The sequence below is a fragment of the Maylandia zebra genome, linkage group LG2 (assembly GCF_041146795.1).
Source record: "Maylandia zebra isolate NMK-2024a linkage group LG2, Mzebra_GT3a, whole genome shotgun sequence".
In the NCBI taxonomy this organism is placed as follows: Eukaryota; Metazoa; Chordata; class Actinopteri; order Cichliformes; family Cichlidae; genus Maylandia; species Maylandia zebra.
In genome coordinates, this window is record NC_135168.1 from 44,054,227 (window position 1) to 44,071,484 (window position 17,258).

Here is a 17,258-nt window from a genome sequence, read left to right on the forward strand (position 1 = left end):
CGCGGGGGTGTGAACCTCTGATGACCCCTAGCGACGTCCATTGCCAGTGGAAACATGATGCTACTAATTTAACTGTTGCTAACAAACTGCTCTGTATTTTAATTTTATACATTCTTTATATATTTTATTTTTATGTTTAATACTAATATGATAAATAAATAAAACTAGTAAAAATTATTTATTTTATGCTATATTAGGACAGTTTTTTTCTGTCCTGTCTTCCTCCCTTCACCTCCAACAAGTTGTTGATTGCACATTATTGTTTAAGTTAGTTTTCAGCCCAAGGAACGCACATAACCCACCACACCTGAACTATACATAGAATCTAAAAAAAAAAACAATCTGCAGGTTTAAAATTATTTTTGTTTGATGTTAACAGGAGATTAGTGAAGAGCTATTGAGTGTGGGTTTCCTTGTGGTTGTGTTTCAGGGCATTTTTCTTCTTAATGTCTATTTAAATGATGATCAAGTGACCTTTTTCCACAATTTAGTGTTTGCTTGTCTCATATTTAGTTTAACTGTGTATAATAATAATAATTTTTATTACATGACTATTATAATAAATAATAACAAAGTATATTACGCTATATAATAATATTTGAAACTGTAGTAAATGAATTAGGAATTAGGTATATAACACTTTCAATATTTAACCTCAGCAGAAACACACACGCAGAGGCGCACATATTCACTGACCAACCAAAAACAACCACAAACAAAAACACCATTAGAAAATATGGTATTAGCAAAGAAATATTATAAATGTAGGTGAATAAAGTGCAAAGTTTGCCTGATTTATGAAAGAATATACAACATCCTTAAGTATAATTGTTGAACAGTTGTACAATATGTACTTTAAGAGATTAAAATGGTATTGATAGAAAAATATTTGGTGGATACATTTTGGGATGCTTACAAGTAAATAAGCAAAATAGCCCAATGATAAAGGTTTCTTAAGAGTGAAAGCTTAAAATCTTATCTTCTCATACTGCCACTGTCTGGCAGGAGCAAAGCAAGGATCCACCCCTGAAGTTTGGCCACTCCACCCAACTCAAGTTAACAGGATATGCACAGACTTTTATCCCTCCCTCCCTCCTTCCTTCCTTCCTTCCTTTCTTTCTTTCTTTCTTTCTTTCTTTCTTTCTTTCTTTCTTTCTTTCTTTCTTTCTTTCTTTCTTTCTTTCTTTCTTTCTGCTGTTGTTCAATTTATGTAACAGTCCAACAAACCATTGAAATTGTACTGAACAATTAAAAGAGAATAAAACTTGAGTGTTTGCCTATCATTTGGTTGGGGATGTATAAACACAGCAACAAAAAGGATATTAATCTATGAGTCTACATGGAATAATTCTACATGGCAGCCAGGCCTCAGTATGCAAATGAAACCAGTGAGAAGTCAAAAAGTCTACTACTGCTCACACTCAGTTATTAAAGGGTTGGAGGGTTGTCCTGTTGTTGCCTCTCCAGTGGACCTGTTGTCACTTTTATTTGCACCAAGGCAGCTGATGTGGCCTTAATGTTTTAGCAGAGTATTTAGCCCACAGCAACATGCCACGCAGCAACCAAAAAACAAAAAGAAGAAAAAAAGGACATGTCAGTTTCTTTCCCTGCCCAGTGTAAGTAATGGCCCCAGCTTGGCCACTCCTATGAAAATTGCCAGCTTCCACCACTGCTGTCTGAATGTGTATTTGAATGGTTTTACTTTGTTTATCAGATGTTAGGCAGGACAATATATGTAACCCTTTAGGCTCTCATCTTGTGTTTAGCTGCAGCATTTTCTGGCATTAGATAAATTGAAACAAGCAACACTTGTTGATAACAGTAAGAACTGTTTTCCCTTCAGTCACTGAGTGTAGCAGCTGTAATTAGATTATGTCAGCTATTACAACCACTCATTCTTCCAGGTAGGCTATGGATTTGAATGTAATCTGGGATTTGGTGGCTCATTGCTGAGTGGTGTGGAAACCCAGGCACTAGACTGTACCTTATGTTACCAATACAATGCCATGTACAAGTCGACGGGAAAGACTGCTAACACCTGAGTGTGTGAGAAAGTGAGATTAGGTTGGTTGTTATGTAACATTAGCCCAACAACAGTCTGGTAATTGCAGGTGTGTTTGAAAGATTATTGTCTGTCCACTGGATGCTATTTTAAAGACTGTGCTGGGTATAATAGTATGCCTATCAGCCTGAAACCAGAAATTCTGCTGGTTTAAGTTTCATGACTGTCCAGAAATTAGTCTGTCAGACTCTGAAAGTGGTTTGAAATATCTTAGAGAAAGGTGTTTGTGACCTGCAACCTTCACTACATCTTTAACGTCAGATAAGATATAAAATCATGAAAAACATGCAAAAGAAAGGTGGCAAAACAAAATTAAGTCCCCATGCTGTTATATAAATATTATATAAATATATATAATATTATATAAATGTTATATAAATACCCCACCTGAATTCTGGCCATCACACACAGAAGCACAAACGCACACGGCTCTCACAGGCGTACACTCATGTCACGAGGTAATCTCCTCTTGTCACTCACTCATTCTTAATACAGGATTACTTGTATTCTCAATCCCAAACTCGCACACACACAATACGCACCCCTCACAGAAATACACGCACTGTCTGCTGGGGACCTTCACCGGTAGCAAAGCAGTCAGGTATCTGTGAGCCACCAGCTGGAGTCTCAGGAGTTTCATCCACTTTGAATGTCGCGAGCCTGTGCAGGCCCGCTGCTCACTTTACTGCTGACAGAGGTTTTACCAGACAAGTGTTGGATAGTCATCAGAAGAGAAGATACTACAGCTTTGTAACCCTTGTTTCATGAAGGTAAGAAAAGATTTATATATATCTGATAACAAGGAGAGAAGTTAGAACAGTATGCAATGTGTTTGCATTCACATATGCACCACATTTTACTTAAATAGACAATCAAGATTTCAGAGGATTTTAGATAACTCCAGTGTAAAACAGCTCTACAGACTGTGTGCTGAGGTGATTTTAATGCTTTTGCTTTAAACACTATAGCTTCAAACATGGTGAAGGTCATATCATCGTATGACAGATACTTTTTAGTCTCTTCTTCACCAACTCTTTGTGTCTTTTCCAGATGTTTCCTTGGTCCGCTGTTTTCTCCCTTGAGCCTAAAGTGCCCGGCCAGCGAACAACTGAGGAGCTGGTAACCAACACCCTGATGCTAGAGCTTGGGGCCATGGTGAAGCGCACTGAACGCATCCGTTTGGAGAGGGCGACGGAGGGTCGTCGCCGCCGTCGCAGCTCTTCCTCTACAGCAGACTACAGCTGGCTGGCAACCACCCCGACCCCACAGCCCTATGAGCTCACTCCCAATGACCTGCTGGAGCTGCAAGACCTCTGTGCCAAAATCCCTCCTGCACAGTGTGGGCCTGTGATTGTCAGGTAAGAAAAACAGGCAGAGGTAGAGACAGAGCTAGAGATCTGGCAGGATAACGGTGAAACTGTTACTATAACTAAAAGACCTACAGATCATTTTCAAATAGCAGAGAGCTGCAGGGTTTCAGTCTAATCCATTTTACACACTAAGCAATAACTCGCTGATACTGTCAGAGCCATACTTATAAAAGTTGACTTTTAAATGTCTGTGTGAGGTTCATATCAACCCCTTATGTAAATCTGAGAATAGAAAAACTGGAGGGTCAAGATGCATGTACAATTTTCTAGTTTCTGCGACTATGCTTGCTTTGGTGTGGTGTAAATAAGACCCAGCACTAACCCTACCCCTCACTGGTAAATGCCCATAATTAATTCAACATAATGATGAATGAATTTTCAGTTAAAATAAAGCAAATGTGACTTTTTTTATTGGTGTTATCACTGAACAGAGTTGTTTAGACAAAGCGATCAGTAAATATAAGGGCTTTAAAATCTAATATTCAGTTTTATTAATCTGTGGGATTCAAAAATATGAACAAGTTGACAAAAAAGCAAGAGTCATCAATGAGACTCCATCATTAATAGTCACTTCTGCAAACACGTCCTCTGTTAGAAAAAAAAGTTTCATGCAGGCTATCCACCCTCAAACACCACCAGTGTTTTTCTTACAGTGACATTCCAATTTATTCTTCATTCTCCACCCTTACACTCTTTGTTGGCTGTGTCCTTTTTGTTTTGCCTTGGCTGTAAAGGGGTGTGAATCAAAGTCAGCTCATATTACACTTACTCTATCCCTCTTGCTGCAGGTTCAGGAGGCTGGTGTCACAGATGGAGCCCGAGGTTCACGAGGTTCCTCGGCTCTTTCGCTCAGTGCTGCGTGACTGTGTGGATGAGGCGAACGGAAACGATGAGGTTCCGACCCAGGAAGTGGTGTTTGAGAAGCAGCAGCGCAGCAAAAGCCTCTCCTTTGTCACTTTCCGCACAAAATTCCGCACGGGGTATTTCCCAAAGGGCAGCAACTTGAGAGGCTCCAGGGGGAACCTGCAGCAGCAAGTGGAATGGTCTGATGAGGAGGAGGATGGAGAAGGGGAGGAGGAGGAAGCAATCAAAGCCAGGGCGAGGAAGGGAAGGAGTAAGAGCATGCCAGAGATCACCCCTATAGAGCAGAGTGCTCATGGGTGAGAGAAGTGAGGGGAGTCAGGGGAGAAATAAAGCAGAGGGACATGTGCAAGGGAGGGGAGGAGAAACTAGGAGAGTCACAGAGAAGACTAGGTGAGCCCAGATTGTACAAGACAAGCATTAATGAGGAAGAAAGGGAGAAGTGGAAGTAGCTGCCATTAAAAAATGGGTCAAATAAAAATCTGGAAAACTTAAAAAAATTATTTTCTTCCTTATTTCAAAACATGAAGAAAAAAATTCAAGAGAAAGGACTTAAGTAGATTTGCTCACTGGCAGCTTTAGGTAAATCTAAAAGAATTATGGTTCTGGCTTTAAGATGTCAGCAGCCTTTTGTGGTCCTGGTGGGTAAATTAGAAACTGCTGATACTGTTTTACCTACATAAGACCAAAAATACTAAAGGGAATAAATAGCTGTTCCAAATCTGACACGACCTGTTATGCTCATTTCCATATTTCAAATACCCTTTCCTGATTTCCATTTCAAAATAATCCTGCTTTGTCTCATTCTGGGCCTGGAACCAGTTTTTATGTTAGCTCATCTCCCTTTAAAACCACTTTTGTCTGGTAATGGATGGGTGAGGTTTCTGTATCTGAAGTGGTAAATACAGATCCTCCTTCTTTTAACGGGACCCTTGCCACAGCAGATCATCTGCCTCCATCTCATCCTATCCCTACCATGCTCCTCTGTCACAGTAACGCTCTGCATGCCCTTCTTCATGACCACAGAGACCATCTCTGTGGTCTTCCTCTCTTCCTCCTACCTGGCAGCTCCATCTTCAACACCTTTTTGATATATCCACTATCACTCCCTTGACTACCACCTCTACCCTTCCTTCTCTTCCTGATGAAACCTTCCCATTTATCTGGACTTGGGACTGGCATTAGGAGTACACTGGGTTGTACACCACCACAAGCTGGGTTGACACGAAACAGACTAAAGAATATGGAAGTGGAAAAAAGAACATTTAAAGCAGTCTGAATCCTGAATTGCTGGCTACCAACTTAATATTTTGAAACTCAGACCATGTCTGAGCATCAACCAGTATAACTGTACTGTACAAGAAACCTAAGAAAATAAGGATATGTCCATGACAGCCTATTTAGTATGTTGAGTTAAACTTTGCTCAAGCTTATGGCATCTATAAACTCAAACCCATACTGTAAGGGCTCTGATGAATCATAAACACATCACATGAACTAAAACTTGTTACATAACAGACAGGACAGCTTTCTTCTGCAGACTCAGCAGCCACAGTTTGGCTCCAGATCACCAGCTCAGTTAACAGATGCTCTCCCGTCAAGTAAAGCAGAAAATAATTAGACTCACGTATGATTTTACTGTAATACAACATGTACTTAAGGTAATAAATAACCAATTTTCTGATCTTGTCTGTGCAATTAAAACACTTCTTTTACACAAAAATGTCTTCTTTTTTTGTTTTAAATAGATGTTTAGCTAACATTTGAGGCTAATGTTTAAATGCATATCTGTCTGCATTGTTATAAATGAAAATAAAGAATAAAAGGCCAAATATAAACTGCAGCATTTGTTACAGCTAATTAAAGCTCTGCTGACTAATCCTCTTATCCCAAGAAAATCCCACACGTGAATGCCAGCACCCCATTACTGTTTTATTAATGCACACTTTATCAATACATCTTCATAACTATTTCAACTTTATACACTGAAGTCAAGGCATTTGGCTAAAAGAAAAAAAAAAAAGAAAGAGCAAAAGAAAAAAAAAAAAAGGGAAAAAATGTTTCTTTTAAAAAGTTGTGGTCATTTAAATAACATCCTGTACATTAGGTAGATAATGGATGCGCACAGGCATCCAACCAGACACTTCCAGGGAACGTGGCCGATCGTGTGACTTTACAACCAGCGCTTACCCCTTCATACGCACTGATCCTCCTGCAGCACTCAGTGAGTGAGGTTTAAACCTTTTCTTCCATTAAACCTCTGCGAAGGCTGCTCACCACACAGCTTCATTTAAAACAGTGCTGTTATATAACATTTCTCACAGCTCACTCTTCAGTTACACTGCAAACCTCCCTTCATCTGGCTATGACTGCCTACTTGTGCCACAGCGAGTTTCCTTGTATTGTGTCACAGTTCAACAACGGTACCAATTTGGCAAATGAAACAAAACAGCAAATAAAGATTAAAAAAAAAAAAAAAAAATCCACATCAGTTTTGGATGGTAGAAGGTTAGGAATTGCTGATAAATGAGAGACAGTCATGTGGTTCCAGTAAAAAGCAGGTAAAATATGAAGCAACATAATCTGAGGAGCAAGTCCAGTTGTAAAGTTTGGCTTTGTAATACTTACTATAAAGGATGACGTGTGGTAAAAGAGGTTAAACAAAACAACCATAAGACAGTTTGCAGAATCAAACCATTAAATTAGAGCCATTTTGATTAAATGCTTATGAATAGTTGGTCAATGTAGGATACAGAGCAGCTTTCTGCTCTTAAAGTGGGGATTCAAAGATCATTTATTTGTTTTATTCGAGAGTTCAACATCTTCATTTTCCATTGAAGAGTCAAATTAAGACTGAAAAGTTTGTGGCTTGGGACAAAACGACAGGTCCGTATTCGAGTGGATCCCAAAAGCCTCCATGAAATCGTGATAGAAGAGTCTCGAAATACATCCTCTTAGTCTAGCTTTAATTTTATTCTCCCTCATTCGATACCGTTTCCCCGTTCCTCATTCCTTTAAGCAAAGAAGACGACAAAGATGATGAAGAAGACCACGAGGACCAGAAAGATCTTGATCATCAGCCAGCGGTTGGAGGAGACCGACTGGAAGTATTTGAGGATCTCTGTGTGGGCAGCCTCCACGTTCAGCTGGGTGTCCTCCACGTTAGCATCGATCCTGTGAGAAGGAAACGGAGCAGTGAGAAGAGTTTTTATCTCTAATCAGTCTTGTTTTATTTCAAAGACTAAGATATTACACCAATACTTACACCATTAATGCAAAAAAATAAATAAAATCAATTTTTTTCAGTTCTGCTTTAGTTTGTTATTTGTTTATTTTAAATAGAAAATTGCTAAGATTTGTTATTGCTTTGATATATATGGGCTTCTGTCTTTTAAATTTTAACACCCTCTAGCGGTTAAAATTGGTGTAGGTTGATTGCCTTCCAGGGCTATTAATGAATCCTGACTGATGAGTATTTGTCAGACCCTGATGAAGACTTGTAGTCAATACGTGCTGATCTGTTTTACTTGCTGAATTGTTCCAAGAATACATTTGTTATATAATTTTATCCCAACACAGGACCAAAAAAAAGAAAAAGAAAAAAAAAGTGCTTTTATGTTTCAGGCTTTTTTTCCAGCAAGATTGTTTTTCCAGTCCTTTCTTTCAGTTGTGTGACACGTTCTTTTATCCTACTGAACCTCATCTGTCTCAATCTCTTCCTCACCTCTGGATGGTCTCCTCTTGCTCCTTGACCATGTGCGCCAGCTGCTGAAATATGGAACCCAGTTCCACGATGGTGCTCTCGATGTTTTGCATGGTATCTGCACGGCTCTGGATGTACGAGTCCTGTTGCCACAACACAGCATTTTAGTCTAATATTTAGCTAATCTTGGATAAAAGTCAGTCAAGTTTGACAACAGAATAAATTTTTTGAGCCACCTGTCTGACTTCAGCAAACAAACACCAACACCCTACCTGCTCATCAATAAGCTGAAGCTGCAAAGGATTACTTGGAGAGTCCATATCGATAGCAACATCCCCCCGGCTCCGGGACTCTTCCTGCATCAGGACCGAGCCATCTGCAGAGACACAAAACACACACACGTGATCACAGAAATCCTCTATGGTACAGGCGGAAAGCAGAAAGAACAGCGGGCACATACAGTAGCTAGTTATACCCGCTTGGAGAGTCGAGACGTTCCCGGGAAATACCTTTGTAATTTGCGGTTGTATAGCCCTGGTAGTCATTGCGCGGCTCACGAGCTGCATGCGGCTCCTGGGCCCCTTTTTTGCGGCTCCCTAAAATATTTTGTAATTCTTGCATTACAGATGACCAAATACAGTAATAATCATTCACAAGGACTGCCAGCAGTTCCCTATCACAACAGCTGCTGTTTTGAAAAGTACACTGGTATTTAAAACTTATCCACAACCAGTGCCGTTTTTGAAAATGAAGGAAAAAACAAAACACCTAACCATCAAACAACATGCTCAGTGCAAGTACGCCAAAAACAGAAATAAGGGAATGTGTGCACAAGCACAGAAAAACTATATATTCTGTTAATATGTGATTTATTATGCTTATGGTTTTCTACCGTAGGGTTTATACCCATGTACCTTTTAGCAGGTAATAACACAAACAAGTAGAGAAATGTAAATATTTATACCATCATCCATCAAGATAACTAAATGCTGAGTGCATCATTTCAGAGATTAGAATCGAGCCAATTATATATTTAAAATAATGAAACCAGTCTTAATATCCATCTTTTTTTCTTTGTAAAATCTCTAGGCATTCACAATGAGCATTTTGCTTGATATTTGGCCAAAAATGCTAAAATAAAGTGAATTTATGAACATTTTACCAACTGTGTAAATGCACGTACAGGAAGCACTGGAGCTCGGTGCGTTCATTAAAGGGTCTCTGTTAAGAAGCCTGCTCGGCAAAACGTTTAATCATTCATTTTAGCAGAATGATGAACTGAGCAGGAGCCAGACGTCGAGTATTTTCCTCCACGACACAACAAAGAAATACTCACGGTGTGTTCACTCTAATACACACTTTGTATGCTTTGAGTAATGATTATTCTCATTACTAGTGGGAAGTTCACACTTTCAGAGAATACAGGTGATATAAATGTGACATTACAGCAGGCAGTGTGAAGCCAGCCATGTTCACGGTCCTCTTTTACCCTTGTCTGTATTACTAGCGCTGCACGTCAGTTTATACATGTGCAACATTAAAGGTCCACAAAACGATTAAGACAGAACTTTTCACACAAACAATATTCAGGATAGAGTGAACACGCCTTAATTAAACTACAAAACATGCTTTGTTAACCTGCTGTAGCCATTTACTTTCATATGAGACCCTTGTTAAAAATCTGAATGAGCAACTTGAAGCGTGAAGCTGAGATGTGGAGAGACTTACTGAAGTTGTTGGCCATGAGAGGAGAAGACGACGCCGGAGGCTGGGAGAACTGCTCTCTCCTGCTGCGCTGCTGCTTCAGGTTCTGAAGAACAAGAGTCAAAGAGAGAAGAAACCTTCACCTTATCCAGAGCTTTAGGTATTAGCATTGTTTGCTTTTGTGTGCTGACGCAGCTCTCACCTCTGTTCTGACTTCTAGGACTGATTTGAAGTCATTGGACATCGATGCCAGCTTGGACTACAGACAAAGAATGACAGAGTTAAAGGAGGTGCCGATTCACTTTTGTTACCATTTAAAAAAAGAAAAGAAGGAAAAACAAAACCCAAAACTACAGAAAATTCGCATTCTCTCAGTCAATAACTACATCTTTTCTTGATTTTAAAATTGTACACAAAGTTTTACAGAAAGGTTCAAAGTTGTTTCCTTTTAGATCAACTTCAAATTCAGAATCAGAATCACAATTTTTGTCAATTTTTTAAACAAATGATTAATTTATCTTGGGGTCTTGATGCAAAAAAAACAAACAAAAACCCCCAAAACAAAACGTTGGTACAGAAATAAAAAACAGAATATATGCTATATACAGTGTATATAATATATACATATATTTAGGAATATATACCAACTACCTACAGATATGAGAGATGAGATACTGAGAAATTAAGTCATATCTAAAGGTTATGACCAGGAAGGGGACAGGGTGCAAAATATAGATAGAGCTCTCATCTGCAGTCATCTTGCACTCATTCTGATCCAAATAAGCAAAAACAAAACGCAAACAACAACAAAAAGCAGCAGGATTTGCACAAATACAGTACAAAAATATACCTGTAATGACACCACTATAGTGTTTGAGTGGGTCTGAATGTGTCGGCCACCTGGAGCTCCACGGGACCTCACCAAGTCCTGCAGCTGTGCTATCTGTTTGTTTAGACTGTTAATGTCCTAAAAGACAAATAAAAGAAGGGAAAGTTATAATATAAAGTTTCATTAGATATAAAAAAGGACTGACATGCTTTACTGAAGAGTGACAGCTCAACTCACCTGCTTAATGATGTATGTCAGCTCCTCGATTTCTATCGCCTTGTCATCAAACAGAGATTTTCTTTTTGCCACTAAAACATGAAAATAACATCATCTAGGTCAGCACTTTGGATGATATCACACTCAGAAATTTGAAATGAAGCTGAAATTACATTAAAATTAACACTTACAAATTGTGAGCTTTTCCAGTTTGGCAAATGTATTGCTCAAGTCTTTCCCAATTCTCCTACAAGGAGACAAAAACAGAGGTTAAACTTTCTCTACTAGTCACAGAACCAATAATTATATTTGCTTCAAATCTCTTTAGTACAACTCTTTAACTAAAGGTAAGAGAAACGGGTATTAAACCATTTATATGCTAAATTCATTATATGAATATTATAGCTAATTCAACAGTGAATATGAAAATAAAGGAACCGCAAATAAACATAAAATGAGGAAACATATGCGAAAACAGACTTTGTGGAACTTACTTGGCCATAACTGTAAAGTCACTGCGCTGCCTGAGGGCACTGAGTGCCGGTTTACTGGGCTGGACTCCATTCTGCTACAGGAGGTACAAAGAAGCAGATGAGATGGCCAGAAACATTTATAAAAAAAAAAAAAAAAAAAAAAAAAAAAAAAGGGGGGGGGGGGGTAAGACAAATTATGATAAGCAGGACTTGGAGAATTGATTTTAAATGAATCAAGAAGTCAAAGAATTTGGATTTTTTTTTTTATCATGATAAAATAATAATCCAGTCTGTTCTGACTTTTTGTTTTTAAAAATAAAAACTTAAACATGCCAAAAAGTAAAATGTCTAATGGCATAATATTTGGAGTGTTAATATAATAAAAAAAGAGAATGTGGTCACTTAAAAATATAAGATACACAAGATCATTTGAATTTGGCATTTTTTTTTAAAATCATCAACCTTCCTCCAAAGAAAAATAATCAGGACTGTGACAGAAATATTTCTAACTAGTAACCAGCACAAGTTAAATGTGAAAACACACTTAAAATGTGTTTTTGGGATAGATGTTTCTATATTAAGTAGCCAAAGTTTGAGAAGTCACACCTAAAAGGCCCATTTTGAGAGAGGAAAAACTACTGAGAGGTAGAGAAAAAAGCTCTACCTCTCAGTAAACAAAAATCACTTCCAAATGTGTTTTTGCATCATCTCACATAAACACTGACATAATTATGTTTGCATTACCAGACACACTGACTGATAGTTATTTACCTTCTTTTTTTAAAGAAAGTAAAAAACATTTTGACACTGTTATTTGGGGGATTTACCGAGAGGAGTAAACAAGGAACAAAAAGCAAAACTAAAAGCCAAGCCCAAAATTATACAGTGCTACCAAAACCGATCTGCATCACTGCATTTTAGCTGTATGTGTTAAAAAGATTCTGGTAACTCTTATCAAATCGTGCACAACTTCAAGTAAACCTATCATGGAATATAATAAAAACTAAGCAAAAACGAGCAAAACCACTATGTAAATAGATTGAACTGAGAAAAAAAAAAAAAAAAAACCCCAATAACTACAAAAAAATAAATAAATTAGAATAAATCTGAGTGTAGGGACGTGGCTGTTTTTTTTTTGTTTTTTTGTTTTTAAAGACACAACATACCTGTCTGCCCTGGAGAGATTTACACGCTGACTGGAACTCGAGTGTCCGGTCACGGCACGTCATGCTGCCGCTGATAGTGAGTCACCTGCCCGCTATAGATCAAACACCACCCGGGCAGCCGGTTCCTCCTCCTGGGGTCTGTCTGATTGATAAATACTAAGACCTCGCGGTGTACGGACAAATTCACATCGAAAGGTGGTTATCATTCATGTCTGAAATTTAAAAAAAAAAGTCACTTGTTAGCTTTCCGGGCCGACAGCTTCAAATTCAACAGATAAAACACAAATTCAGGAGATTCGGTAGCCAAAAGCTAGTCACAAAGACCGCGACAGCGTGGAAATAAGGCCCAAATAACTGTGCTAAAGCTCATATAAATAAACAGGCAAGTTAAATATATATATCATTAGGTAACGATGATTATTTGGAGCCTGGACTGGGTCTGTTTGTGTGAAGGCCGCCCATCACGACACACAGCTGATCATGGCCTGACCGGCTAACTGCGGGCTAACGTTAGCTCCAGAGAGCTAACGGGAGTTTTCGAACGGTCCCTCCAATCTCACCTCGGTGAAAGCCAACTAAAATTGACGGTGCGAGTTTTAAATTTATTTAATAAACAAAGCTAGATGGGGTTCAACTCACCTGAATCGGTATCGCAAAATATTATCAGACCCGTCGGTGTTTCTGGTGAAGACTAGTATACCCAGGAGTTAAAGTTCCGATCCGGGTCATTTCCGGTACTGACGTCATTGCCACGTCTACTTTACCGAGCATGGAAAAATGTCTGCAGTACCGAGTTACTACCACCAGGGGTCGACAAATCTACTGATGTGAGCGGCACAAAGGAATCGACGCTTCAGTTCAGAAAGAAATGCGGACATTTAGTTGAAAACGAAGTCAGCAAATGACAAATAAAGCTATTATTTAGAATTCAAATTAAAACTAAGACTAAAGCAACTAAAGTAACATTATCCACTTACAAAATCAACTCAAAAAAAAAAAAAAGAATATAAATAGAAAGGACACTTTTTAAAAAAACAAACAAACTTGGTCACACCAGGTATTGATATGATGTTTAGAATATAATGTCTACATGTCTGAATCTTCCGTTTTCAATACATTTTGTGTTTGTATTGTCATACCTTTTCCCCAAACAATTTTTGTTCCACTGAAATACTTATATTAAAATGATTTATACAACTAAAAAATAATAATAATCCAGAATAGAAATAAAACAACTGATTTAGATAGAAACAATATAACCCAGTACTAGTACGGAGTAATTAATGACGTGGTGTGTGAGTGTACATCAAGAAGCCGCAGTTTCCTGTTTTTAGCTGACAGGAGTGGCACCAGGCGTGGTCTTCCGCTGCTGTATCCCAGCTGCTGAGGAGTTCAACATATTGTGCGTTCAGAGATGTTTTCCTGCATACCTTGGTTGTAACAAGTAATTATTTGAATTACCATTGCCTTCTTATCAGCTCCAAATAGTTTGGCTATTCTTCGATTTTTTTTATTTTTGAAGCATTCTCTGAAAACCCTGGATAGCAGTTTCTGGAATATTCAGACCAGTATGTCTGACAGCAATTACCATGCCAAGTTCAAAGTCACTTAAGTCATCTTTCTTCCCCACTGTGATGCTCAGTTTGAACTTCAGCAGCTCTTCTTGACCATGTCTGCATAAAAGCAGCTGCTGCCATGTCATTTTCTGATTAGATACTTTTGTTAACAAGCGGTTAAACAGGTATACCCAATGCATTGGCCAGAGAGTTTACATTCAAAATAAAAACCCTCCAATGTCAGTCCTGTATCCCTTTAGCCACAACCTTTTTCTTTTTTTAATTTGCAAAAGAAAGTTGTTGTAAAACTGTAAATGGAGATTTACCTGATTGTGGCACTCAAAGTAAAAAAAAAGAAAAGAAAAAAAAGAGGGTGGGCGAATTGTTAATCAAATAAACACAACATATGAGGAATCTTGTTTTCAGTATTCCTACTATCAATAACACTTATACCGATCCCTCAGAAACTGAAATATTACAACTACAATGGTAATACCTTACTGCAGCAAACGTAATGTCACCATTCATCAATTTTTGTTTTTCACTACTGAGCTTTTCTTCTTCGTGTTTAACGGCGGTTGGCAACCAACGTAAAGGAGCATTACCGCCTCCTACTGTTCCGGAGTATGGGTCAGACAGTGAGCTTAAAATCTGTTTCCAAAAAAACAATACAAAAAAAAAAAGAAAAAAGAAAAAAAAAAGACCCTACACTCTTTCATAAACACCTATATCCTTCAGAAACCCTACCAGTTCCCTCACCTGTGCCCTACTACCCTCCAACACACTCTTCAGATTAAATTCCCAATTCCCCGCTCCTTCAATCTATTCTGCAGAACTTTCCTCTCCACATCATAACCCTTGCACCGCAGTATTACATGCTCTACCATCTCCTCCTCCTGGCACACTCCACAAAGCCCCGTCTCATGTTCTCCTATCATCTGTAGTGTTTTATTTAATGCACAATGTCCCAGTCTAAGCCTGGTAATGACCACCTCTTCTCTCCTATTACCCCTATACAACTGACACCTTGCCACCTCCTTATGATACAATTGCCTGCCCTTACTCCCTGAATCCCACCGCTTCTGCCACTCCTGAACAACTTGCCTCCAAACAATACCTTTTGCTTCAGATCCGCTGCTTTTAATTTCCATCTCAGTCCTATTTTTAGTCAACGCTCCTTTTGCCAACCTATCCACCTTTTCATTTCCACTCATTCCTACATGATCTCGCACCCAAAGAAAGCCAATATTGCTACCACAACACTTAATTCTGCTTATAGTCTCCAGAATAGTATACAGCATACCCTGCCTTGTCTTCGAACAAAATGATTGTAGACTTTAAAGAACAGCTGCCGAGTCAGAACATACTACCACCTGCCTGATTTTTGAACACTCTACCCATTTCAATGCTACCAAAATTGCTACCATTTCAACCGTGTACACTGCCAGTCCATCCGAAGGGCGTCTGTTTATTTCAATATTTTTTGACGGAACTGCTATTCCAAACCCTGTAATTCCAGTATCTGGACTTTTAGCACCATCCGTGAACACATGAATACACTCAGGGTATTCATTCAAGCTGTGAAAATGAAATGCTGAAACAAGATAGACTCTTCCTTTCAATTTTCTCTTCAGATCCAGCAAGTACCAGTCCACAGGAGGGGTCGCGAATAACCATGAAGGAACCACAGGGAACACTACTGCAGGACATATTTTAAGTTCATACACTTGACACTCCTTAGCCCACTGATTCCCCACCTTTCCAAAATGATCCTTCTGACTTCTTGTCTGTGAAGGTTCTCAGTCATCCAGGTCATCGTAGTCAAAGGAGCTTGGAAAGAAAAGCGTCTGGACTTCTTTAAGTTGCTTGAAGACGTTTCACCTCTCATCCGAGAAGCTTCTTCAGTTCTAAGGTCAAATGGTGGAGAGTCCCAGATATAAACCTAGTGGGAGTGACCCCCCACAGAGGGACAAAAGGACCCCCTGATGATCCTCTAATCACCTGAGCCAAGGTGTGAAACTGGGCGTGGGTCCCAATCAGCCAGAGTTTCGGGTGTGTTCATTGTGAAACCTGGCCCCACCTTATCATGCGAATTCCTGAGATCAGATGGCCCAGGATGTGAGTGGGCGTTAAGGCGTCTGGGAAAGGATCTCAAAACTGGATTATAGATGGCAGAGAGTTGGTGTCGTAAACCCCCGCCTCTGTTCAAAGATGGTCGCTCACAGTGGACATAGATGGCTTCTTTCACTCCTCTTACAAACCATCTGTCCTCTCTGTCCAAAATGTGAACATTGGCATCCTCGAAAGAGTGTCCTTTATCCTTCAGATGCAGATGGACTGCTGAGTCTTGTCCTGTGGAGGTGGCTCTTCTGTGTTGTGCCATGCGCTTGTGAAGTGGCTGTTTGGTCTCTCCAATGTAGAGGTCTGAGCATTCCTCGCTGCACTATACAGCATACACCACATTGTTAAGTTTGTGTTTTGGCATTTTGTCTTTCGGGTGAACCCGAATCAAATGAATGGCTTGTTATCAGGCCTTTGCCAAACATGATGGCAAGCTGAAGAGGTAATCAAACCATTTGATTCAGCTGTGTTGGAGTAGGGATGCATCTAAAAGCTGCAGGATAGTAGCTCTCGAGGACTGGGATTGGGCAGCCCTGCTCTAAGGGCTTCCGATTGAAGAACATCCAAACGTCTCAACACAGAAGGAGCTGCTGAACCATATGCCACACACCCATAATCGAAGACCGATCTAATTAATGCCTGGTAAAGTCTTTTCAAAGCATAAGAGCTCACTCCCCAACCCCTCCCAGCTACACACCTCATAACATTAATAACTTTTTTGCATTTGGTTTCAATCTGGTCAATATGCTCCCTCCATGTCAGTCTTGAATCAAACACAACACCTAAGTACTTAAAAGAGCTCACTTTCCCAATTACCTCGTCATACAGTTTCAATGTCAAAGTCTCACTCACTTTTCTTTTTGTAAAGAACATCATTTTTGTCTTTTCCACCAAAAACCTGAATCCCCAGTCAAATCCCCACTCAACCACCATATTTATTTGCCTTCCTTTTTTCCATAACACACCATCATCAGCAAACAAAGTCCTACTGCTGATCTTTTGTCTCTTGTCCTCTGTATTTATTTTTTACTTACCCCCTTGTCTCGTTATATGGATTCTATTCACCTGTGCATTGTTTCCCCAGCTGTATTCTCACTCCTTAATTAGCTCACGCGTGTGTTTCTTTTTGTCTGATATTATTTCTGTTTGTTACTGGAGTTCCCTGCCTGTTCCTTGTGGGGTCTTTGGTAGTTTTAC

General features: G+C 39.2%; 2 protein-coding genes across 5 annotated transcripts; one reads left to right on the forward strand and one right to left on the reverse strand.

Moving 5' to 3' along the window:
- Positions 1 to 2,569: 2,569 nt before the first annotated feature.
- zgc:162144 (RD3 domain-containing protein) lies at positions 2,570 to 5,977 on the forward strand. The gene is made up of 3 exons (XM_004545591.5): positions 2,570 to 2,832; positions 3,113 to 3,420; positions 4,221 to 5,977. Exons 1-3 carry the CDS (start codon positions 2,827 to 2,829, stop codon positions 4,594 to 4,596), a joined length of 690 nt encoding a protein of 229 aa, XP_004545648.1. The 5' UTR covers positions 2,570 to 2,826; the 3' UTR covers positions 4,597 to 5,977.
- Positions 5,978 to 6,204: 227 nt separating this feature from the next.
- On the reverse strand, positions 6,205 to 13,182 carry stx5a (syntaxin 5A). 4 transcript variants are annotated; one of them, XM_023154825.3, is made up of 12 exons: positions 13,024 to 13,182; positions 12,385 to 12,596; positions 11,240 to 11,310; positions 10,937 to 10,992; positions 10,767 to 10,837; positions 10,551 to 10,667; positions 9,903 to 9,959; positions 9,725 to 9,806; positions 8,506 to 8,592; positions 8,269 to 8,372; positions 8,018 to 8,139; positions 6,205 to 7,467 (listed from the first exon to the last, which is right to left on the reverse strand). In XM_023154825.3, the coding sequence occupies exons 2-12, from the start codon at positions 12,445 to 12,447 to the stop codon at positions 7,308 to 7,310; spliced, it is 990 nt and encodes a 329-aa protein (XP_023010593.1). In that variant the 5' UTR covers positions 12,448 to 12,596; positions 13,024 to 13,182; the 3' UTR covers positions 6,205 to 7,307. The 4 variants fall into 4 exon arrangements, with proteins under 4 accessions (XP_023010593.1, XP_014268161.1, XP_023010594.1 ...); XM_014412675.4 differs by having other exon boundaries at positions 11,240 to 11,313; XM_023154826.3 differs by lacking the exon at positions 8,506 to 8,592.
- Between the last annotated feature and the right edge of the window lie 4,076 nt (positions 13,183 to 17,258).

Excerpts from the sequence above, each read along its gene's own strand:
- zgc:162144 (XM_004545591.5), top strand. Across the intron at positions 3,421-4,220 it reads TGTGGGCCTGTGATTGTCAG|GTTCAGGAGGCTGGTGTCAC; the intron begins GTAAGAAAAACA and ends CTCTTGCTGCAG.
- stx5a (XM_014412675.4), bottom strand. The coding sequence starts at position 12,447 with ATGACGTGCCGTGACCGGACACTCGAGTTCCAGTCAGCGTGTAAATCT. Across the intron at positions 9,807-9,902 it reads TCCTAGAAGTCAGAACAGAG|AACCTGAAGCAGCAGCGCAG; the intron begins GTGAGAGCTGCG and ends CTTGTTCTTCAG. Across the intron at positions 8,593-9,724 it reads TCTCATGGCCAACAACTTCA|GGAGCCGCAAAAAAGGGGCC; the intron begins GTAAGTCTCTCC and ends AAAATATTTTAG.